Raw genomic sequence first — 24,905 nt, 5'->3', positions numbered from 1 at the left:
TATGATTGCTCTGATATATATAAGTATATAATATATGTACACACATACACATATTAATCAATCCATCCATGTAGTGCAATTAAATTGCTGCATTCAGGGTCACTCAGCACGCTTAGTAAGCGCTGAAGCAAATTGAGCGAATTGACCAATCATGATGCCTATTTACTCAGCAATAACTAAGCGCTAGGTTACGTTTAAAATGTTTAGTGGGGGGTATGTGATTTTCAAAAATAACAAAAATTTCTTACAACTAGATTATTTTAATGTATTTAAAAATGCCGTAACAATATTTTTTGCATTTACAAGTGGTGTATTTCTACTATTAATTTTTGTTTTCATTGTATGGCTGTATAGGTATATGTTTATAGTGCTAAAATTGCGTGAAGTAAAATACTCAACACGATTGGTCCATTAATCAGTGCATTTGTAAAATGACCAATCATATGGAGTATTTCTCTTAGCACAGTTAGTGCTATGTCAACTAAAACATAACCTATATTCCAGCTAGGCCCTAGGGCACCCTAGGGTAAGTTTTTAGGTTGTGTGGTGTGTGAATGTGTGGAGAGGAGCTCTATATTAGAAATTACAGTCTGAAATATTTTGGTATATATTATTTTATTTTAGTTTTATTATTATTATTCTAATATATAATTTTGAATCTCTCCTTAAATCTTAATATACATTTAAAGTCAAACTTAATTAGTTATGAAGTTTCAAAGAATGTTTACATTTATATTTGTGTATACATATATGATGATACAAATTGATTATTAAAAATCCACTATTTTGTCATTTTTAAGGTATAAAATGCAAGCAATTAGACAGTATTCACGGATTTTACTTTCGGGCAGTCAGTTTGGTGTATTGAAGCAAATTAATATAAATAATGGAAAAACTGTGTTGGAAGCAACTCCTATTTGTAATATACATTTGTCAAGAACAATTGAAAAATATAATAAAGAAGTGGAAGATTACCATTGGATGAAATACAATGATGTAATGTTTCCAGTGCAAAAGCCAGGTGAAGAAAGAAGACCTGCTGTAAGTAACTGTTATTGTTCTAACTCTAAATAATGTGCCACATAATAATTTGTCTTTTTTAAATAGCTTTACTATTAAGAAGTACACTGTTATTTATATAATCAGCTATGGATTTTAATTAAAATTATACAAGTTCTTGCAAAGTTTTATATCTATTATTAATTTTAGGTTGAATACAATAAATTCTTTTATAAAAGACATCATATATCATTTCTATTATATAAATTATTTTTTTGCAGTTTGTCTGTTTAGTAAAAAAAAATTTTAAATACAGTCCAAAAAAGTTATGGTATATAGCTAGCTTCATAAGAGGCATGACAGTAGATGAGGCCATTAAACAGTTAAGTTTCATGCCTCAAAAAGGAGCTGCTTTTATTAAAGATGCAATTTTAGAAGCACAGGAATTAGCTGTTCAAGAGCATAATGTGGAATTTAGAAGTAATTTATGGGTTGGTAAGTATAGAGTTTACTACTGCATTAATAATAAAAGTCATATCTACAATTTTTGTTGTAACCTGTTTTTACTTACTCGTAAATATTTATATTGACACATTTTGAGTGGGTAGTCTAACAGCCGTGACTAGGATGTTTAGCAGGCAAAAGAGCTTTTAAGTATTTAAAAAAAGTTTTCATTCAAAAATTTCAAGTATGCAACAAAGTATATAGTCTTATCTTATATACCAAATAATTGCTTTCTATTTATTTCATTTTAAATATGTTTAAATTCATTAAGTAACAGGTATTAGTACCAGTCCCATGAAACGGGTACTACTACCTGCACCTGCTTGTAATGTGTTAATGGTTCTCAATTTTGATATAAATAGCACTTTGATTATCCATTTTTATAGCTAAATTCATGTTGCTTGCACTTACTGCACTTTTTATTAAGAATATATATTTAATGTGACATATAATATACATTTTTAATGGAAAGTGCACAAAATGTAAGTAACACGAACGAATCTTATGTTTTATGTTTCACAATGAACAAATGTTGCAAAGTTACAATTACTTTAAAATATTAAAATTATCACTTAAAACTTCTCTTTTTAACACAGTAGTTTAGCTTTTATAACTTTTTTAATATATTTGAGTATGTAGCAAATATACTTTTCTCTCTTAATCATAGCTGAATCAAATGCATTAAAAGGTCTCGTAGTACATGGTATACGAAGACATGCAAAAGGGAGGCCTGGTCGTGTCTCCTACAGATATGTAAATTATTTCATTCGCTTAGAGGAGGGCAAACCACCTGAACATTATTACTTACCTTACCCTAAAACTCAGGAAGAATTGCTGGAAGATTGGATGAAGCAAATGCGTATGAGAAAAATACCAAATACCTTATAAATATTATACTAATATTCAATAAATTATGTTATTTAGCTAGTAGTATGTGATTCAATCCTGCATTATTCCATTCGTAGTAAAAAAATAAAGTCAATACGTATTTCATACTAAAAGAAACAATTAAGATCTGTAGTTTGTCAAAGGTCATAAGTAATAAGTATATTAAATGTGTCTTAAGAATGTATTTTCATTCTATATGAAATACTTAAGTTCATAAAAAATACAAGTAAAGTTGAAATAATATAATAATTTATAACTTTAGCTTGGTTCTTCTCCAGTGACGCCTCTTGGCATTATATCTGAAACAATAAAATAAATTCTTATATGTATACAAAAATGTAAGACTTACAATGAAAGATCATTAAATTTATTGGCAGTCCAATAAAACAATTGGTCATTATGATGTCAATTAATAAATTCCTGTTTGTAATAATTAATATTATTACCAGTTTGAATTTTAGCAACACTTGCAAAAATTGTAAAATTCTAATTTTATATCAATATCTTGTAAATTAATTAACTTATTAAATGTGTGTAGATCTGTTACAAGTTAAACATAATAATTTATAACTATAAATTTTTCACAGGTACATAAACTTATAATTATCATAAAAACAATGATTCAACAAATATTTATGAGTAAGAATTAAAAAAAATAGTGCTATCAAAATCTATTTAAATTTTGTATTTCTTTAATCGTAACGATAAAACGGTATTAATTATTAACGAATTAATAGATTTACTAACCTGATGGTGTTGCCAGTTCGCATTCTGACCCATTGTGGAATTGGTCGATTTTGCCTGAACTTTTTGGCAAGCTTGCGTTTAATAATAAACGTTTTGTGAGCAGACTGAAACAAATAAATCAATTTAATGTACTTTGTAAATACTAAATAATTGAGTTACAGCTATGTTGTATTTATGATTGCTGTGAATTATTTGGATTTTGAAAATGCCATTCAATTTATCTTACCATCTTGCTCCACAAACGCAGGACAAGAAAGGCAGAAAGAAAATTTGGTCAGAAGATAGCAGAAAATTAACAGATCGACAACTGTGTTAAACTTTAACAGTCAGGGTTACCAACAACAGTGTATAGCGCAGACGCCGCAGACGCAGTCGCCAGTCACGCAGATTCGGGAAATTCGTGTTTCATTTTGTATTTGACAGAATGCCCGCTAGTAGCGCTAGTGCATGTGCATTTTGTGCAGGCATAGGTTTGATTTGATAGGTTGCAATTGCATAGGTTGGTTCGGTTGGTTGAACTTGGTTGGTATTACACTTGGTATCGTTGGTATAACTACATAATTTTTATCATTAAAATTGATCGAGTTCTCTCTAATTCTTAAAAAAACCATAAAATTATGAGAGAGATATATTTAGTCATACAAAGCTTTTAATTTATTTTTGTATAGGTAAGAGCAGGTAGGACTGATAGGAATTATAAAAATGATTCGTGGTTTAAACTCGATTGTTGCAAATTGATCAATAAAACACTATGTCTGCAAGCAGTAATCATGGGAAAGATCGTAGTTTTCTCAGAATAAAATATATAATGTATGTGTGATATGACACAACATAGCATCTGTCAAATAATCTTCTTTTAAAGATAATGAAATGCATAAAAAATCATCTAAACGGACCACGTATGTTATTAATTGCATTATGCCAATTGGTTTCTGTTAAGTTCTAACAGCTAATAGTTTTTAAATCTTTGTTACGTTTTATCTATATACAAAGTGTATTTATATTGATAATTATTCTTATGTTTTCTCTTTCTTTAGGTACAACCCAAAGACACAAAAAATCCAATCTCTGCAACATTTAAAAATAAATGAATATGAGGATAATGATTATACAAGTAATAGTTTTACCTTTTACAATATTTGTAAAAATGGTTCAAGCTGGGCTCAAACAAGTCCATCATCATCTGTTTCATGGTCTGAGGATTTGGAAGAAATTTCAAAGGGGAAACTTTTTCAAGAATGGAATACAATTGAAAGAACTTTTTATGATGAAGAGAAGCAAACATCTCATAAGTCTATTTTGGATGAGTGTTTATTGTGGAGAGCCCAAGTACCTTATTTAAGAATTGTTGGAAAAAAATTATTAAGCAAAGAACACAGTCAATATAATGATTTTAATTCTGATCAAATTGAAATATCTGATAATAATTGGAAAACTGAAAGAAGAAATAAATTAGATAATGTATCTGAAAAGGTAATATATTTCTTAATACAATTTCTGATTGATTAGACTCAGTTTTCAATTCAGTTTAAATATAACAAAATCTGTCTCGCTGTTCACAGGAAACTGAAGGTTCATTAAAGCAAAAACTTCATAGAAGAAAGTTTAATATTATTCTTGGTATACTTCTGGATCATGTAAATTTTGAGCTATTTCATAAAACTGAAAGTAAAGTTAACTCTTTAAATGATAAATTAAGCGATGTTTTAAAAGTAACTTCCTTGTCTATATCTAACAATACTAATATGGAAGAAAAGAGCTCATTGGATGACTTTAATCAATTTAATGCAGAAACAAACTCAAATATAGCAAAAAATACCACAAAAATAAAATTTTCTAATAAGTAATAAATATTAATATAAGTGTTATATTTTCTTCCATTTCTTTTTCACTAAAATTTTAAACTTTATTTATTTTCAGAAATAGAGATAAAGTATGTGCATCATCAAACAAATCAGAAAATGTTTTATTAGCAACGAATAATGTATTATCTTTGACCAAAGATCAGCTTTACACTCCTCCAATTGTTAGAAACAAATTAGGCACAATTTTTAATCAGAAAACTATTGTAAGTCCTGTGCCATTTGTTGTATCAACAAAGGAAAGTTTTCGTACTATACAAACTACACCAATTAAGTATTTAAAACCATGCTTAGAGCCATATGCTTTGCAAGGTAAATATTTGATAAGATTGTTTACAAAACCATTTATATTTATTATGAATTTTTTTTTATAAAAGTATGCGCAGAAAGACGAATAAAAACTGGTATTAAAAGTTCGATAAGAAAAGCAAATACTATAAGAATGACTAATGTACGTTCTGCCTGGGATGAACCTGTGCATCCGACCATCTGGCCGAAGAATATTAAACTTGCTCCGATAGACACTTCTCGACTTCCAAGCGCAAATAGGTAATAAAACTCTTTTAGTATTAAATATGAAAGTAATATATTAAGATTGTTTTTTATTTAGGTCATTTGTTCCTTCGCCGTTTGTTCTTCAGTGTAACAGAAGACCTTTAAGTCCTATTTCGCGACGTGCGTCAAATACACCACCTTCGAATATTGAACAAATTAATGGTAATGATCATTTAGAAATAGAGGGGAAACACATCACTATGGAGTCAAGGTTAAATCTACGATCAGGAAGTTGGGATTTAGGTTCTACAATTAATAATAAAATGAAAAGGAAAAAGGATTTTGATACATGTATAAATCAAAGATTAGCATAGATAGCTCAGCTTCATAAGTGTTTTCAAGTACTTTTAATCTAATAAGCTTTTTGAAGAGAATAACTCGTATGCATGATCCTATTATGCTCATTACGAAATAATTAATGTTTTTGTAAGGTAATCAAAAATTTATATATGTGCAGCTATACTATGCAAAAGAAGTCAATCTATATTTTATATGTCAATTTCTAAGAGTGTTGCTATATCACAATCATGGTTCAACGTACCTTAAATGTTATAAAATAGTATTACCAATTTTCCTTTTTTTGGAAATATTTTTTTTTAGATATAATATTTGTTAAACTATCGTGTTGTTGCATTCTAAATGCATAAGCTCACCGTCCGTGTTGTAAATTTCCTAATTGTTATAAATTTAATGTTTGTGTATAACGAAAGTCGTACAAAATATATAAAGCGATAAAGACTATGGAGAATAAAAATGTTTATAATTAATAACAATATTAATGTGTAGTAACTGATACTGGCCAAGCTTGCATAGCATCGAGCTTTGCATAATTTGTGATCCACTGAATTTTTATGTGATCTTTGTTACTGTACTACACTATGTGTAAAATATGTGTGTATATATATATATATATATTTTTGTAATGCACTGGTATACATTTACACATACGCGTGATTGTTGTAACACATTTGACATAATATAATAAATTAAACAAAAAAATTGGTTTACATTATTTTTAAAGACATATGAAGATTATTAACTTCGTAATAAAGTAAAATGTGTAGAAATAATATTAAAATTATAATATAGCGTATATAAGGGTTTGAAAAGTATTTATTGTTAGTAAACTTTTTTTCCGATAGCTGTGATTTTAAATATTGCGGTAAATCTACATGGTGAATGGGAGACGTAGCTGCAATCAACTTAAGTGTTTAGTAGTTTAAGAGATTTGAAGCGATTTATTTTGTAATAACACGTATCGACATTAAAAGAAACCAATCATTTTATTAAAATTCACAATCAATTTAATTAAAAAGAAGCGTTTTAAGTTTTCTCCAATTTAATTTACGAAATAAACTATTATTTTTGCATTTGGTTAATTTCTCCGGTACAAAGCAATGATATATATAAACTATTTTCCTGCCTTAGTCCCACCGATAGCAGGTAAAGCGAAACTTTTTAAACTAGATATTATTCAAAAGCTTGAAACTTTTGTAGAAACAAAAAAGGAAAGCAACTAAGAGTGTTGTTTTTTTTACGAAACAGTTATCGTAAAAAATTTTAAACAGGCGAAGTTTTTAGAAGCTTTTAAGTAAATTAAAGTTTGTCGGCTTTTAACAAGACTTATGTTTCTTTGGATCACCTTAAAAATAGAGAAGGATATATACTGATTAAAATCAATAAAATCTGCCAGTGATTTTCTGAAAATGACTTCATTAATCAATAATAATAATAATATACGACGGCTTTTTCGAGTTCTTCAATACACGTAAGATTAGAAAAAAACTAAATTGCAGAGTATATAGCTAGATTGAGTATTCAGTTTCATTAACGATTACTTCTACTTGAATAATTTGTTTCATTCGATCAGAAGCTTGGCGTAAAAATGTTACACGAACGCTGTGGATGATACAACAAACGTGCAATAATCACGAATTCCATAGCAGAGCTCTACGCATTCCAGACAACTTCTGTCGACTGTGAAATATCATCGCAGTCCAGAGATCTCCATTATACATTTCCGATACATTTTCTATACGAAGCTAATAGCTGTCCATCATTATGCTAAAACCTTTTAAAACAGAGAAATATTGCAGTTGATTAAATTTAAAGCGATTATCAATATTCGTTGTATTTAATACTTTGGAGAATAGAAACATTTTTAAAAATGTACATTTTTAATCGAGAAGTACAGAAGTTAAACGAAGTGAGCTTTAATTCATTAGCGACCCAGCACATGATAGCCAGTGCAGGTTTGTTGAAGTTACGGTGCAAATTTGCATCAGATAATATAAGGTGTGTACATTGATTTGCTTAGAACTAAATTTAAATTAAATTTAATAATTTAACTTTTTTTATCAAAGCAAAATGAACAATTATAATGCAGTTAAAAATCTCAATAATTTAGGAAACTATCTAATGCGAGGTTAAAAATTGTCAAATTTTATGAAATTAAAAGTCTCTGCGCTAGCTCAGAGTTGCATTATATAATACAGTGTGTATAGTATGAAGTGCGTGGGCCAGCGGGTAATAGAAAAAGCTTATCGAAGCGGGTAGGAAAAGCTTGATGCTGACGAGTACGTGAGAGGTTTTCTAGATTTTTCCCTACTTATATTTCTTTCAAAAAAGTCTGTTGATTCTTTTCCCTCGAAATCTTACCGGCCTGGCGTCCTGGCCCATATAACGTCCACAAAGTATCCACCGCAGGACATATTTTATTTTTTAGACTACCAAATTGCTTTACATAAACGATTCCCTTCTTACGATATCTTGTCACGTTTACCAAGAAAAAGCTTTCTGTATATTAAAATGTCGAAGCACAAAATAAAACGTTGACAATCTCTCTTAGTTTAAATCGTAAATATTTATTAAACTCTTATATTTTTAATTTTTTCTATAAAGTAAATTTTGCAAACTAGATATAGATACCTACGGATTTGATAAAAATCATCCGTGAGATTACAATGATAGGCTTAAACATTCCTGGTAAATTCCTGGTGAAACAGTTATTATTCGTTAAAGTTACTCTTTTCAACTACCCACTTCAGTCAAGAGGCTTTTGCAAATAGTTGGAGAAATAAACAATTTTCTACAGCATTTTTCTACGAGCAGAATTTTACGCAATATCAGAGAAGTAAAATTATAAGCCCAAAGAATTGTAATTGCTAAGATTAAAAAATCACAGTATTTGCTCAATAAGCACAAAATATTTCTGCAATTTTACTTTTCCACCTTCTGCACATTTTCACGTCATTTATTTTAGCAGTAACGCGATGCACTTCTGGTTTTTCTCTCGAATGAAATTTAATTAAACACCTGTAACCACTTTACCATTTTCAACGAATTAGCAATTAAGAGACTTGATAGATTCTCGCGCGCTAAGTAGTTAAGTAAGCGAATGATAAAATGAGAAACTTTAGTATCCCTTTTTGCGACTGTGTAAAGTATATACTGAATCTCTTGGACAAACGTTGTTTTTATAATTTACTTTCTCTATCATGTAGGTATAAAGATAGCCAAAAACTAATGAAGCGATTTTCTTTGAGAAACGTGATTTATGAAGATATAAGAGCTTTGGGCTAGGTTTAAAAGACTGATATATCGGTGGTTTTGCCAGACAGATCACGCGAGCAAATCCGCCGGGGAAACTTAGTTATTGCAATAAATATCGAGCAAATATAAAAACAGATCATAAATCTTATTCATTAACTGCTGATAAGGGGGAGGGGGAGAAAGAAATTCCAACAATAAATCGCATTTAATTATCTAAAAATAAACGATTCAATTTATCATATTATGACTTAACAACACGAATGTAAAAGCGCAAGTGATAAAAGTCAATTTTGTTTCGGGATTGAGCCATGTAAAAACCATGAGACTGTGAGTGGCATGGATATATTGTCCCTCGGTTGACGTTCCGCTTTAAAAATTTAAACGCGAGCAGCAAATTAAAAGAATTTCTCTCTCCATGGGCCTCTACCTCCCGTTAGTTATTTTCCACAATCAATAAAAACCACCAACTCGTTTTTAGAAAGCTTTCCGAGCTTAAAGGGCCTTCGCTATATATATACGTATGGTTTTTCACAAAGTTGCACACAAATTTATCACGGACTGTGATAGTTTGCGAATGGAATAAGTTATTCTCGTTAAATTATTCCAGAATATAAATTTTTAGCAACACTATGTTGCGAACTCTCGAAGGGTAAAACCGATCCATATACTTTATCCACTCGTTCACTGACGTTTCTCAATTGACAGCTCCCACCCCCACGTGTCTCTGCCTCTTCCAATTAATTCTTCTAAATTAAAAGCACACGCAACCCCTTCGTCTTTGTTCACGAAACATTCTTAAAAATACGAGGCACCGATTAAAAATATGCCAATGACACGGTGTTCACGATGTATATATATACATATTTCATTTCTGTCCTGTCAGCTCCCATCCTTCTCCCCCCCCCCCCCCCTTGATCGTTTCAGTTTCCAACATGCTAAATTCCATATCTCGTTAAAGAATACAGCAAGAGAAAAAACTCAATCTTCCCATTAATCTATGCGTTATTAAATATTCTTATAAGATTACTCTTTCCCTTTCATAAACTAACTGACAGTGTGATTAATAGTCTAAGCTGGGATTGACAATATGCTAGCTGTATTACCAATTATTTTCATTTTGTTATGGCACGAAAGATGCGAGAGGATGCACGCGGAAGGATTGTGCTTTGTGTACTAGGAAGAGTGAAATAAAGACCTCCAAAGTTTGTTATTCCTTTGAATGACGCTTACACATAGTAATAAAAAAAGTAATAAATCCAACCTCTCTCTCTCTAAAATTCTAATGGAATATTTAAATCAAAGGTGATGTACATCTTTTACGATCAAACACAGAGTCTGTTTTGTATGCAAGAGAAAATAGAGTAAATCTTTTAATTTAATGATATTACCACGATATCGACTTTCTTTATATATTAACGTAGTAAAATGTATAACTAATTATTTTAGTACGTTTACTTTTGATCCTTGGCTGATTTAAAATTTTCAGCTTTTAAATCATACACACACAAACACGTTTCTTTGCTGGCAATAAAAACAAGAGAAGAACAAAATACATAACAAGAAAACTCTTTACAATGCGTTTCAGTTTTTTTCTTACTTAAAGCACACTGGGGATTTGCAACTCGAAAATAAGGGGGAAAAAGTTGGATATTTGGCAAGGGAAGAGGTCAAGCAATTCTTTTCACTCTTAGTGATTGATGATGAACACTGTGTATCTACTCGACCTATTTACCGAATCACTTTAAATTAAGAGCTTTCATTTTTTCATAGTAATGTATAACATTAACAAGATCTCCAACTTTATCTTAGATGCAATATAAATTTTTGTTGTTTGAACAAAACATTCCATTTACTTTTTATAATCCCATGCACTTTCAATGTGAATAGCATACAAAATATATAAATAGAAAATCAATATTTAAATAACGCAATATTTGCAATAAGGTCGTTGGATTTGCGTGAAATGAGATATGATTAAAAATGCACTACATACGTGCGATATATGCAAAAATTTAAATCAGTAACCAGCAAACCATCGAATTTCACTTTGAGCACGTCGTTTTTAGTAAACTAACACAAGTTACATTGCACACTAGCTGGTAAGGTAGTGTTACAGCCATGGCATGTGGGTTACCACGTGATTCTGACCACGTGTTGCGTTATAATTATTGTTTCAGCACACTGTAGAATTTAAAAAAGATATTTGCAGCAGCACTTGGTTTCTCTCTAATTAAATAGCCTAGACTTTCTCTAAATAATTTCTTTTCTGTTAGAATTGGGAAAAGTAAAGAGGCATCAGTTAAAATGAATACAATTTTGCAGTGTTTGTAAAAAAGCAACATTTAATTTACCAATATATGTATATTTTACATAATTAATTTGCAGTTTACACTTTAGTACAGTTTTTCACGAGAGAAATGATAAATCAGATACACAATTTCACTCCTAATTATATTTTTCGTTTGGAAACAAGAAATTTGTTAATCTAACGTTAAAGATCATCTTGGATAGCGATTGAATAAAAAAATATTTGATGTCTCTAAAATTAAAAAGCAAGGAACTAGCTAAGAAGTTTTGGAAAATTTATTTCATCTAAGGACTAATATTTTTAATTAAAAAAATTTTCCATTTTTATATCGAAGAGTTGGTGGAAATTGCTCCTGGAAATTTTTTTAATCAAGTAATATCGATTCATCTATTACTCGCAATATGAAAGCCACAACATTCATTAATTTTAAATCATTTTACCTTTACGTGATCCCCCAGCAGAGAGTAAAAGGTAATTAAGAAAATTGAGATCATTACAGGAGTATCATGCCACTGGAAACATTTTGTGGGATAGCTTTAATTGGTTGTGATAAATTAGTGTTAAATACAAGTTACATTAATTGAAAAGTTTCGCCAAATTAAATACGCTCTAACTTTCTGCCCTTTCAATTTCCATTTAATGACCAAAAGTTTTTAATTCCTTCGAATCAAAACAATAATCGAAAAATCCATTAATTTATTTATATTCCAAAAGAAAAAACTTTTACTGATTTATGAATAATTGCTACAAGAGCAATTTAAAAATATTCTTTCGGAGAGTCATAAATTTAAGAAAGATTTGATCTCAAATTTTATTATCATTTTGAGTATTCTAGGAGAATAGCTAAAACCCAATATCGAGTAGATTTCACAAACAGCTTTCAAAATGATTCTCGATTACACGTGAATCACGGGAAAAACATATATTGCATTCCCGATATTAAAAGTTATCTGACGCCATCCCAACTACACGTGTGTCCATAAATATACATAATTTCTCGTTTTGCCTTGTAACGTCGATTTCATGTAAAGATAAAAAAGGAGATCATATGATATGCCAAAAAAGATATAATCAAAAAATAATTGAAAAATTGATATTTTTCTGCAAAATCAATAGTAGTATCGTTAAACGTTCAAGTTTCATTTTATTATCGATTGTTGCGATGTCTAATGTAGAATCAACGGCATTAAATTCGACCTAAAAGCTGCATAGATTAATTTTAAGGTCTTCCAAGTTTGAAATTAGCCTGTCCAGATAATAACAGTGCACCAGAAGTGTTCAGAACTCGAGTAATTTCCTGCAAGTCAGTATTATAATGGCCACTTGGGAGTACTTGCATTCACGTGACACGTTGCCGATATCGACAAGTGCACTCGGCGAATGTCCAAACAATCTTCTTGCACGTGTAGAGACTCTCGTTTCATATACTTTTCCTTGTAACGGGAAAAGCAATAAAAAATGCGATGAAAAGACGAGCCAAACATCCAACTCTCTCTTTGAGCTTCTCCATACTTTACCCAGTTAGATTTAAAACGACGATTAAAGCTCCAATGATTTTCAAATTTTAAAATCAAAATTATTATCAAATATTAATAATTGTATTGTCTATTTTGTAATTCTGACCAATTAACTCGGGTTAGATAGCACAAAGGCCACACGACAACACAAAACTACTTTTCGATTTTATTCAGCTATCGTCAAGTGACAGCAGAGTCCTATTGTTTTTTTCTTCTGACAAAAACCAGCCTAAAAAATTAAATGTTACTCAATCATGGCTTCATTTTTTGCACGCGAAATCAAATGTTGATTTAGCTAAAATTGTGAAGAGTTCTAAAAGTTGTTTTGTATAGCAATCAGAGCTATTCATGATTGATTCGCTTATACCATAAAGTAAAATTAGCCGAAAACCGTGAAATCGGGATTAATGCTTTTTGATCACGTATCATGCACACGCGGTTTATTCCGGGGAATTTAAATTCTGTCCTAAATTTATGATCGAATGAAATGGCTGAAAAGAACAAAAGACTCTTCCCAGCGTTGTTCTTCTCTATCCTCCGTGCAATATAGGATTGTATAGAAAAGAACGTTCAAATAATGAATGAACTTTCCGTATACATAACTTTTTAAAAATTGAAACATTAAGCGATTTTATAGAAAATAATGCTTGTACTCCCGTTCACATTAATCCTAACAGTATGTTACATTTGAAATACTGCAAATATAATATCAACTCCAAGTGTTTCTCGAATACAAAAATGAAGGGGTTAACTATTGATAAAACTCTTGAGTAAACTAGCTTTCGCACTCGAGTAGCAATTTCCACTTATAATTTCGGCAGCCTTTCGTCGGAAAGTGTAAAATTACTAGCAAGCTGTGCTGCGTGACAAATTGTGGAAATAACTTAAGCCATAAGTAGACTAACCTGGATAGTGCACTTGAAACGGAGCAAAAGGTGAACGTGCGGAATAAATGGGGAGCGATCGACGGGAACTTGTTATTTCACACAAGTGATCTTTGACTATGGATTGATGGAAACCGCAGAGAATTACAACGCTGAGCTATTACAGAAGAGATCGATGTTTCAGCAAATTGTTTCAAGTGGAAACAGGAGAAATTGGTCAGCCCGTATACCGACGCTGCGACGAACCTTACCGCTCGATCGTCACGTTGATAAACTTCGTTATATCATATATAGTCTGACAATTGGAAAAGCTGAACATGCTCGCTCCATATCGAAACTTTCTCATCACGTTTCAAACCCCACCTAATTTTAAGGAACTCGATTCTGAATTTGAATCGATGCTGATTCTGCTGTTTCGCTGTATTCAAGAATCAATCAAAAAAACAACAATAAATATATATATATACACACACGAATATTCTTACAGACTTAAACGACGTTACCGAGTCAAACGACACTCTCGGCGAAATTAGTTTTTGAAGTTGAGCGAAAGTTTTCCGAGGCTGGCACCGAGACGCTGATGAAGTCGGAGGGATTCTCCCGGAGGTTTCGGTTATTGTAATTACAGCGACAAAAATGATTGAAGTTACGCAGGTGAGTAGAACGGTCCTTTCTCCTAACTACGTAAGTCGCGGATCAGATACACGTTTCCGGCTCCTGACCACCGGCGCGAAAATACGATCGTCCATTTCCCGGATGCACCAATAAAATCGAGCTTTTCTTCATTTGCATTCCGGCCACGTCAATATCATTGTACGAATTGCCGATGTTCGATACATCCGACTCGTAGCCGTGCTCGTGGGGCGCCAACGCTTTCAGAGAATCACTCGCCTCGTTCGATCCGCATCTGAAAAAATACAAGAAAAAATCTCTCGCTCGAAATTCTCCAATTGGCCAGACAACATGTCCTGGACGTTAATATTATGTTAATTTTATTCGTGCTCCCTCTTTTCCCACGCAGAAGTAACAGTAATTAAAAAACACTCGCTACAATTATTTTTTCATCTTATTCCGATTTTTCCAATTTACATAATTTATTTGCACGCGAATCCTAAATGCGGTATACAAGTATTTGTTTTCAAAGTTTTCTGGTCAATGAATTACGGTTTGATGATAAATTGCGCGCATTATTAGCATAAGTAGGGAAATTGAAAGAAGGAAATGCGAGGAATGCGACTGATGCAATCAACATGTTTCGGGTCGTTCAATCATGTCCCCTTTCGCGTGACGTATGTATGTAGGATTTGTACGATAAAATTGCAACGTCACCCCCAGCTGCGACTCGCGAGCGATAAGGATCCAAGGAGCTATAATTGTGTTTTTCTTAAATATACGAGAAGAATTACGGTCTACGAGGATGTAAGCCATTGCAAAAAAATAATCATTTCGTCCAACCCCACCAAAAAATTATCATATTTTCTTGTTAACTTTCTACAGTACATTCACGCACGACAAGAACTGGCCGCCGCACACGTCAAAATGACAAATGTTTGAGATGTCAAGCATATATATATATATATATACGCGTACGAGCAAGATTAAGCCTGATCGATCATTGTGCTTGTGCCTGGGAATTAAAACCCATTGACTTACGTATATAGCTCTCGTTTCGGATTAAATTATTTTCGCCCACCAAAAATGCATTAGCATCACGATCTTACCGCGAAAGGACCGTGTTTGATTTGTATCGGTTGGAAAATGAATTTTTCTGGAAATTTATGGGACGAGCGTGGGATTCTACTACGGTAGTCAGAGATTTAATGGGGTGTGGGAGGATGGTAGAAATTGGATACAGGTATAAGGGTGGGTAGAGAAAAGGATTTGGAAAATTTTGTAAAAAAAAGTGAGAATGTGCAGTACAGTGTTAGAGGGATAAGGAACAGTAGGGGAGGGAGATGGGGGGGGGGTTGAAAAGGCATAAATTTAGCATAAATACAAACACTCACTTAACGCCTCGTTGATAGTGCAAGCTCTTTGTACGAATGAGCTGAGAACCCCTTCTGGAGCCACAACCACAAATTATGGTCTCTCTGACGCTGCTGAGATCGTCCCTGGTTATCGATGGACTGGTCGGCGAGCAACAGAGGGTTTCCTTAAACGCGCTCCTATACTTTACGCTCATCACATTATACAGGATGGGGTTTACCGTGGTGCTGAAGTAATACAAACAACCACCCAGAGGATAAAGCCACTCGTTGATGTCGCCAAACGCTGATACTTGATACACGTAGAGCAGACGTTGTGCGTGAAAAGGAGCCCAGCATATAAAAAACATTACGACCACAGCACCTGACAAACAGAAACAAATAGCGTCGTTGTATATTCTGCAAACCTCCTCCCATTACACCCCACCACCCTCTCCTCAACCATCAACCATGATGCTCTTCACTTCAGGAAATTCTATCCCACTGATCGGTTCACCCCCTTTCCACCCCATCCATGCACAGCCTCTCCATTTTTCACGCTACGCTCTTTCACACGACGTACAATGCTTTGATTTTTTGGCCCACGTTTGTCAAATCTCTTTTGTTCGTTTGCTTTGATCACGTGTCAGAATCTTAATTCAAATGATACATTTATGAAATAAAATAATATATGTCGTAATGGATAATAAAATGTAAGATTAGGTTACAGAAGAACACTTGTGTAAATAAATTATAAAATAGTATTATATTCCGTTTCGTTGGCCAGAGAGATAGGAATATTAGCTTTCACTCTATGTTATTCGTGCTATTCCCTTTAGTTTTGACTTTGTATTCCCTAAACTCGGCGAGATGTGCTGTCATGTCAGTTCCACTCAATATTTACTGGTAAATGTTTTTTGTTTGTTTTTTTGTTAAATCTTTGACATTTCAAAAATTAGTCCAGTTAATATCAGAGTTCGGTGAAATTCTTTTTTTCAGTAAAATATATGGTACGCAGTTTTATTTTAATCTTTGCGTTGAGGTAAAAGAATAATAGATGAGAGAAGAATAGGAATTGAAACTCGATAGAACTTTACAGATAGAAAACTGTTAAATTTTCTGCATAAATACAGGTTTATTGGAATTTATTTTCTGTTTATTACGAATAAGATACTAGTACAGCGAGGGAATGAAAAACGATCTACGTAGCAGCCGAATATGGAATGAATAATGGAAAGTCCGCAGGTACCTACTTCAAGTACGATACGCGACGTAACATTCTATTTGCTCCGAAGAATTAATAGCTTCTTTGGAGTAACCTATTTTAATAAACTCGGTATGTATATATATATATATATATATATATATATATCTTATTTAAAAATCTTGCGTCAAAATAAATTAAGCTAAAATCTCGTTAGCCTTATTTTACATAACCATTATTCTCTACAAATCTTTTCCTCAAACTCACTTTATTTCAGAACAATTTATTTAAAATAGAAAAATACACAGGAAATTTCTTTATTTGCCATGAAACTTTTTCTAACATCGGAGACTAGTCGTACAAGTGTCGACGAATGTTCATTAGAGAAGTTACTTACGAGTACGGACGTCAAAATCCAATCAGCTTCAAATTAGTACAGTAATAACCACGAGATACATATAGCTATACGTTAGAGGTATGTTATATGTGTATCGTATTCAGAAAGAGCCAATTAACTCAAAGTTAAATGTTCCTCATCTTCCTAGACGAATCGACATAATAAAAGAGCATTAGCATCGGGGTTGATTGACCAACCGAAAGAATTTCTGTTAATTCTCCAAAGACTCCATTGTTTCGTTATAGAACAAAACAAAAAATAAGAAACTGATATGACAAGTTTCGATAATGATAACAAAAAAAAAATGCAAAAGGGCTGCAATTTGGTAAAGGGAGGGATGAAAAATGAAGCTGAGGAAGAGGAACGGATATGAGGGTTTGAAAACGTTCGATACTTACTCAGCATTCGTATAATGGCCTTTCGTGATTGTGCCTGTCTCGTTTCTCCGTGAACAGAACCTTCTATGCTTCGTCCCAGTGTAGTACTTTGTATTCTGAATCCCATCCTCACATAGAGCACTGCTATGAGGAGCATGGGTATGAGGAAAAAAATCAGGCAACTTAGTTCGTAAAGAGGAAACTTTGGTATATTGTTTAACAGCATTGCGCATAAAGCTGAATCCTTGGATTCTCTGCCAGATCCTGCAAGAAAGAAATATTTTCTCCAGTGGTATTCGACGCTCTGAGAAAGAAATGATTAAAAGACTAGAGAAAATCGAGTTGGAGACTTTTCAGCGAAAATTTAAGCTGGCCAGCAATTTGTCTATATTGATTTAACGAGTCTATATATATTATTCTTTGCAGTTTGATTCGCAGAATGTTAATAGACCCTGAGTTTAACGCTATAGCGAAGCTTACATATCTAGTGGAATTACAGACGATGTATAGGGCGATGGAGAAAATTTGGTATGCACGCGGAGAATCATCATTTGTTAAAGCTGTAGCAACCGATGGTCTCCTATGGAATTCCACACCAGGCTTACCCTACTCTTAAAAGGCTCATTCCCTTTACTGGAATGCGCCAGTCGTCTAACTAATGGGTACACAAAAGCTCGCGAAATTTCGCATCGTTCTTCGTTACAGGAAAGAAAAGAAAAAGGAGACTTTGTTATTATCGATATTATCCTGAGAATTTACGTTATTTTTTTTCTTATCTCTCGCGTTAACTTTGCTTTGTAGCCAATGCCCAAGTTTCTATCTGCGAGACTGCGAAGGATTCGAAGAAAGGGGATAGGCCGTTTCGTAATATCTGTCATTTACTACTAAAATCCTCACTCTGTTAAATGTCGTCCCTGCCTTGGAAGTATCTACTTGATGACCTAGAGAAAATAAGTAGTACAAGCCTATCTTTGTGACAAGTAGAGTAATGGACAATGTATCCATCACGCTTTTCTTTCTCCAATCTACCATTAGTCGACACGCTACATGGTTCTTTTGATAAGACGCGATAATATACTAAAAATCATTTTCCTATCATACGTAAGATTTTGTCTATATATATATATATATATATATATATATATATATGTATGTGTTAGACTGTATAATTATCTTCTCCAGGAGGGAATGAAACATAATAACATCTTTCGAGTATTCAAAATAACCTATCCTATAACCTATGTAACTACCACCTACAACTTGGTTCAAGTTTCTAGAAACTTAATAACGTAATGTCTAAACCTGCAGCGAGCAGTCTAAACTGCAATGTGAAAATTGCTCGTTAAATAAGACATCTCAGTCAATACTTAGCTTGTTGCTATTTAAATGCCTTTAAATACTCTTATGATAATTAAAGTTATTTACTTTATCCTTTTTTTTGTGTCGCGAGTAAAATATATGCTTTTGAAAATTGCATTGATAATATAAGTATATATATATATATATATATAGAGAGAGAGAGAGAGAGACACACACACATACACACGTTATGTTGGGGTAGGATGAAAAATCAATTGGCAGATTTGTTAGCGTGTAAGCAGCGCGTGACGAATGGCCAATTGATACGAAGCATCGAATGCACGAAAATACTGTAAGTTTAAAGGAAAGCACTGGAGTGTGGCTCGATTTAACAACGTTTAGAAACTGCATGGATAACTATCACGAAAGCAGCACTATATCGTTAGAGAGTTAAGTTTGCGGTAAGTTGAAATCCACCTTAAACCACGATCTGTCGTGCATTGATTTAGCAATGGAAGTGGATTCGCCTAACTAGCACTTTGTTGGAAAGATTAATTATTTTGGATCAAGAGATGAATAGCTTTTGGGAGGAGATTAGCGTGAAGATAGTTGGAGTATCAAGCAATGACCTATACTAATCTCATTGTTACAGAGAGAAATGGCATTGGTAGAATAAAGGGATTTAATTATACGTATAGCCACCCATTTAGTTTCACCGTATAAATTTTTAAACTTTATAGAGTAACATTCAGTTTTAGACTTTTCTTTTTACGTGAATTATGTATGATATCTCTTTTTTTCACAACTTAAACAGTTATTAAGAAAATAGTGCTGAGATGACAGAATTTGTTGCATGGTTTTCGATGAATTTCCCGAAGCTTTAATTACGTTGTGTTTGGAAATAACGTATCGGATGTGAACTTTACGAATTTTTTAAAGTAATTCCTGTGATATAGAAGTATAACTATATATTCTTTTCGAAACGTTGAATAAAGTTTAATTTAATTAATGTTACGAGTCGTAGCTGAAGTATCACATTTTGCACACACGACTAATCTTGACATTTTTATATTTTCATCCCATACGAAAGCTTCGGAAGTAATTTTGATCGAAAAATCTTTAATTGGTTTAAATACTCAGCGGTATTGGAATGCTGTGTACTTACTTGGTGGATATTCTACGTAATTGACTTTGGTGTAAACCGCGAATGGTACTGCGCAGAGAAGAGCGACTACCCAGGCACCCAGGATGAAGCGAATGGGTCTCTTTAAACCACTCATAGCGTAAAGATGGAGTGGATGACATATCGCCAGATACCTCTCCAGGGAGAACGCCACTATCGTTAATACTGAGACGTAAGAAGACCTTGAAAAGATGCGTTAACCTGCAACTCTTATAGCTGGATCATAGCGTTAAATTATTGCCGTTACAATGAGAAACAAAGCATTTGTGATTCAAGTAAATGTTTGTCACGCTTCGTTTACTTTTACTACTTGGTGAAAGAATGTACCGAGTTTGTTGATTGGAAAAGTTACCAATTACACAAGTGCTTGATATTAATGAATTATACTTATTCAATTAAAAAAAAGTAGTTGAATTTAATCGAACTTAATTTATTTAATTATATAAATTTCATTAAAACTAGATAAAAATATTTCACAGGTATACTGTTTAAAGTAAATATTGATTCGTATACATCTAATTTATTTTTTTTCTTGTATAAATAAATTTTTTAAGCAATTGCTGATTTAGGAATTATAATTATCGAGCGATTATATATCTTGTTAATATTTCATTTTGAAAGCAAAAAACATTGAAGGGTTTAGGATAAAAATGATTATTTATGTAAAACTAATAAACAAGTTGTCAAATAATTAATGTGGTATTCCTGTACTGTTTTGTACACAAATTGGTATTGCAAAACAAGTCAAGAGTTCTCTATTTTAATCTCTAAGCTAATCACGAGCGTGTAGAGTTGTGTAACCAGCCAACTTGTGCTTGTATTTGAATACTTTTGTCATATTTGCATATAAAACCGTTTTTTCATCCCTGCTACTTATAACTTACGTTTCTGACACGTAAGCTCGAATCTTGCACATCGCTGTTCCAAATCTCCAGGGATATTGCTGCCAGAAAACACTCAATTCGTTTGGCAATCCTGCGAAACAAATACAGCAATATATGCTTTAAAATCAATCCTTCCAATAGAAAATAAAATCTTATTTTATAATTTTTTAAACAAATATATATCTTTTAGAAACTAAAATTTTAGCATCCTTATAAAAAAATAAACGTTTGTTGAGAATCGAGTAACCCATATAAATTATGATTTTGATGTGTTAATTTAGGATTGAGAGAAGATAACGTTCTGTTATTTCTATTAAACACAGTTTCTATTATCTTTCACTTACAGCAGGCATGTTTTTTGGTCTTACCGTAATAGCTTAAATTCGTGAAAGCTTAAAGCGCTGAATTAAAAAAGTAGCAGTATCTTTTTGGATTTCGGCTATTAAGAGCTTAAGCGTATTATTTGCATAAAGGGAGAAAAAACGGTGGAATGCTTTTCCAATAATAACTCAACCAAATATTACTCTCAATTCTAAATATATATATATATATATGTCTTTAAATGAGCAGCAAACCTTTATTAAAGCTCGAAACATAGGGTTATTTGAGCCAAATAATTTCAATAAGTGTATTAAAATAGTATAATTAATTATTGAAAGATATAGCCTCTGGTATTGATACTATTCAGTGGATTATGAATAACGTAATATCAAAATGAAGCTGGTTAAAATACAAATGTAAATCCAACTTTCCCTTCTTTGTTCGAATTTCTATTTGTACGACTGACCAGAGGGAAAATTTGGATGCATAATAATATTTTTTTATAGTACAACTTCCATATATATTACAATCATTTCAACACTAAGAAAAATAAAAAATGTGCTAGTACATTCAAACTTTAAAGCGAATTAAAATTCGTTTTGAAAGCAAATAATAGAGTTTCTCTTTGTATCACGAATGAGTTGATAATAACGTACTGATAATCACTGAAGCTTATTACCATGGCACGAACCTAATTTCACTTCCAATTCAATAAGCTGAAATATTTAATAGAATCATAAATCAAAACTTCAGTTTACAACAAATTATATATAACACAAGTCGAGGAAGATTCTCCACTCTTAAGCGATAAAATTGCTGAAATTAGCCTCGACAGGAAAATATGAGCTTTCACGTCCATGCAAGCTTTAAAATAATTCTCAAATAATTGAAATTTTTAAACTGATTTAACTGTTTAATACATTTTTTACGAACATATCATGTGGATTTTAACTTTGTTACGTTATTGGTTTAAAAAAATATTCCATTTGAATAATTCGATCCTAAATGATAAACATTTTTATCATTTGTTAAAATGGAATATTTTCAAAATTGCATATTCAAAGTTTTTAATTACTACTTTATTAACACAGTGCGTTTACAATAAAATCCTGGTGTTTATAAATAATTTTTTGTGTGAAATACGACAGGAAGTTATTAAAAAAGGAAATGAGAGAGCTTTGCTCGAGTGATTATATCTATAAGTTTTATTTGAACGTATAATCGATGGGAGCCGTTTGAAGGTGAATAAATAAATGATAAATTGAAAAAAAGCTGATAGACATTCTGTGATGAACGTTTGAGATTGAAATTCGTTTGAAGTAGCCTCATTAGAATATTTCATATAAGAGAGAAGAGTATAGTGTTAGGCCACATAAGTTTTGCAAAGGATAAGTATAGAATTAAAAATAAATAAATAAAGCTATTAACATCGAAGTTATTATTATTACTGGTAAGCTAGTGACATAATACTGCATAGCACAGTACACGCATTAATAACTAATCCGCTATTATTGTTGATTGACCTCAAACGGATGAAATGCTTGGTGCTCAACGTCATAAACATGTGAATACCTTCAGTGTTTACTATAGGTATTTACATTTTGATGTAACTAAGTAAAGAGAGATGAGCAGTTGAGAAGAATTTTTAATCATCAATAAACACGTGCAGAATGATTTTGATGTATTACTAAAGTTCGAGTCTCTTCCGTAGATTGAAAAGGATTTATCAGTTAATTGTGATAATAGGTACTGTCACGTATGGAGTACGAGTGATCTCGAGAAACTCGGAAAATAAAATGTCATCTTCAAATAGAAAGCAAGGTAAGAAGAAGACCTTTTGCCTGGAAGGCAAGAAAATTCGACTTCAGCACGTGCGTACAGAGTTAAACTTTTTTTTAGATCTTGATAGACGTGCTTTGCTTTTTATCACAAAAGCTGTCGTTTGATTTGTTTTTACTCTGCTAGATGCTTTGCCATCGAGCATCCTAACAGGAAATCTCTAGAAAATCGTGTGATGAGGAGGAAAACTATATAACTGTTTTAAAGAAACTGTGATGTATATAACGTAGATGGTAAGACAATACCAATTTCGCGTAGTGAAAAATACAAGCTGACAAATTTGCCTTTAAGTGCCTGCCACTCCTTATTTTTCTGTCCTTCTTCCTTCTACTTTATGCTTTTCTGCTAATATTTTGCTAACTTTGTTGAGGAAATGGCTGATGGAGCAAAAGAAGAAATAACTTATGCATTATCTATAGCAGTCTGAAACTTATCATTCAATTTACTTCTTTGAAAGAAGGAATGTATTTTCCTTGTCCAAACTGAAGTGGCATCGAATATAGTGGCAATTACTTCCCATCAATTCTCGTAATTAATTATCGTAAATTTCCAATTTCTATCTGCACAATCTTGTTATTCCACTCGTCCGTTTTATCGCGTATGACAGTTACGAGCCAGTACACATTTCGAGAAATTTATTCTGAATCAGATTAACCCAACTATCCATTGAATCCTTATGTTTGTTTGTACTTTATTAATTTTCACTCCTGCAATATCCTTTATATCTCCTGGCTCTTTTTAGCAAGCTAGTCTCGACTGATTAAAAATGGAGCTGACATTAGCTGATTAAATCCACCAAAGCGAGTGAAATTCTGTACGATAAGTCAGACGCGTCGTGCTACCATAAGATTTTTCGCCAAATACTTCATCAGGGTGTAATTGGACACGCCGCTGGTAAAATCAAAATAGAGAACCTACGGGGAATTTGCCGAGAAACGTGTTTATCATCGTTTAATTAAACACACATTGATATTTAGGTATATCCACTCACCAAGTACTAGCAATAAGAGGTCAGACACAGCTAAGTTGAAAAGATAGTAATTAGTGGCAGTTTGCATGATTGGATTTCTTCTGATGACCACACACGTAACAACGTTCCCAAAGACACCAGTGACAAATATAGCTATATATGCAAAAGTCACTGGCAACACCAATTTCAATGGCAAGTGCTTAGGTCCCATGATCAATCGGAGAAACTCAGCCTCGCTCATGTTCATGTACTCCGAAATGTTCTCTATAATTATCGGAGTGGTGTCCGAGATATCCATAATACTTGAAGTACACGACACTGTTATAATAACCAAGAGCAACTGACACTTGTTGTTGTTTCTCAACCGATAGTTAGTCATAACAATGGTGGTCAATTACTAATGAATTACTCAACACTAGCTTGCAGTATCTCTCCACGTGTTCATTTTTATATTATCAATCCATGCATACGATAACAGACCAATCAACTTCCTCGTACACGTTTTCCATCACCGCGCACAATGTTCCTCTCTCAATTATCACATTAGATTATTCCATTACCAAAGTTTTACGTCACCGAATCCTTCCGATTTATCGAGAGAAAAATATTGGACCTCGAGTTTTGAGCTATTCGAGCGAATGGGTCGTTTCA

At 32.5% G+C, this 24,905-nt stretch overlaps 3 protein-coding genes across 7 annotated transcripts; 2 read left to right on the top strand and 1 right to left on the bottom strand.

The window, feature by feature from the left end:
• Window positions 1-481: 481 nt before the first annotated feature.
• mRpL22 (mitochondrial ribosomal protein L22) lies at window positions 482-2,426 on the top strand. The gene is made up of 4 exons (XM_066730010.1): window positions 482-603; window positions 801-1,041; window positions 1,281-1,494; window positions 2,171-2,426. Exons 2-4 carry the CDS (start codon window positions 808-810, stop codon window positions 2,389-2,391), a joined length of 669 nt encoding a protein of 222 aa, XP_066586107.1. The 5' UTR covers window positions 482-603; window positions 801-807; the 3' UTR covers window positions 2,392-2,426.
• A 974-nt stretch (window positions 2,427-3,400) lies between these two features.
• On the top strand, window positions 3,401-6,581 carry LOC136775303 (uncharacterized). 5 transcript variants are annotated; one of them, XM_066729970.1, is made up of 7 exons: window positions 3,407-3,660; window positions 3,807-4,037; window positions 4,176-4,611; window positions 4,701-4,981; window positions 5,059-5,312; window positions 5,378-5,549; window positions 5,611-6,577. In XM_066729970.1, the coding sequence occupies exons 2-7, from the start codon at window positions 4,009-4,011 to the stop codon at window positions 5,867-5,869; spliced, it is 1,431 nt and encodes a 476-aa protein (XP_066586067.1). In that variant the 5' UTR covers window positions 3,407-3,660; window positions 3,807-4,008; the 3' UTR covers window positions 5,870-6,577. The 5 variants fall into 5 exon arrangements, with proteins under 5 accessions (XP_066586093.1, XP_066586085.1, XP_066586067.1 ...); XM_066729979.1 differs by having other exon boundaries at window positions 3,605-3,685; XM_066729996.1 differs by having other exon boundaries at window positions 3,401-4,037; window positions 5,059-5,331; window positions 5,415-5,549; window positions 5,611-6,581.
• A 4,988-nt stretch (window positions 6,582-11,569) lies between these two features.
• LOC136783811 (neuropeptides capa receptor-like) lies at window positions 11,570-24,630 on the bottom strand. The gene is made up of 6 exons (XM_066744101.1): window positions 24,276-24,630; window positions 21,125-21,215; window positions 20,223-20,422; window positions 17,780-18,022; window positions 15,823-16,165; window positions 11,570-14,723 (listed from the first exon to the last, which is right to left on the bottom strand). Exons 1-6 carry the CDS (start codon window positions 24,550-24,552, stop codon window positions 14,513-14,515), a joined length of 1,365 nt encoding a protein of 454 aa, XP_066600198.1. The 5' UTR covers window positions 24,553-24,630; the 3' UTR covers window positions 11,570-14,512.
• Window positions 24,631-24,905: the final 275 nt, after the last annotated feature.

Source organism: Prorops nasuta, unplaced genomic scaffold (genome assembly GCF_024137725.1).
Source record: "Prorops nasuta isolate Cenicafe-Biocafe unplaced genomic scaffold, Cenicafe_Pnas_1.2 PNAS00002, whole genome shotgun sequence".
NCBI classification, from domain to species: Eukaryota; Metazoa; Arthropoda; class Insecta; order Hymenoptera; family Bethylidae; genus Prorops; species Prorops nasuta.
This window is presented reverse-complemented; position numbering and strand designations above follow the sequence as displayed.

Bases quoted from the DNA above. Each gene is read 5' to 3' on its own strand.
- LOC136783811 (XM_066744101.1), bottom strand. From the start codon at position 24,552: ATGGATATCTCGGACACCACTCCGATAATTATAGAGAACATTTCGGAG. The intron at 21,216-24,275 runs GTGAGTGGATAT...TTTGTTTCGCAG, and splicing joins CCTCTTATTGCTAGTACTTG to GATTGCCAAACGAATTGAGT. The intron at 14,724-15,822 runs GTGAGTGTTTGT...GTATTTTTTCAG, and splicing joins CACTATCAACGAGGCGTTAA to ATGCGGATCGAACGAGGCGA.
- mRpL22 (XM_066730010.1), top strand. From the start codon at position 808: ATGCAAGCAATTAGACAGTATTCACGGATTTTACTTTCGGGCAGTCAG. The intron at 1,042-1,280 runs GTAAGTAACTGT...ATTTTTTTGCAG, and splicing joins GTGAAGAAAGAAGACCTGCT to TTTGTCTGTTTAGTAAAAAA. The intron at 1,495-2,170 runs GTAAGTATAGAG...TCTTAATCATAG, and splicing joins TAGAAGTAATTTATGGGTTG to CTGAATCAAATGCATTAAAA.
- LOC136775303 (XM_066729970.1), top strand. From the start codon at position 4,009: ATGCATAAAAAATCATCTAAACGGACCAC. The intron at 4,612-4,700 runs GTAATATATTTC...CGCTGTTCACAG, and splicing joins TAGATAATGTATCTGAAAAG to GAAACTGAAGGTTCATTAAA. The intron at 4,982-5,058 runs GTAATAAATATT...ATTTATTTTCAG, and splicing joins AAAATAAAATTTTCTAATAA to AAATAGAGATAAAGTATGTG.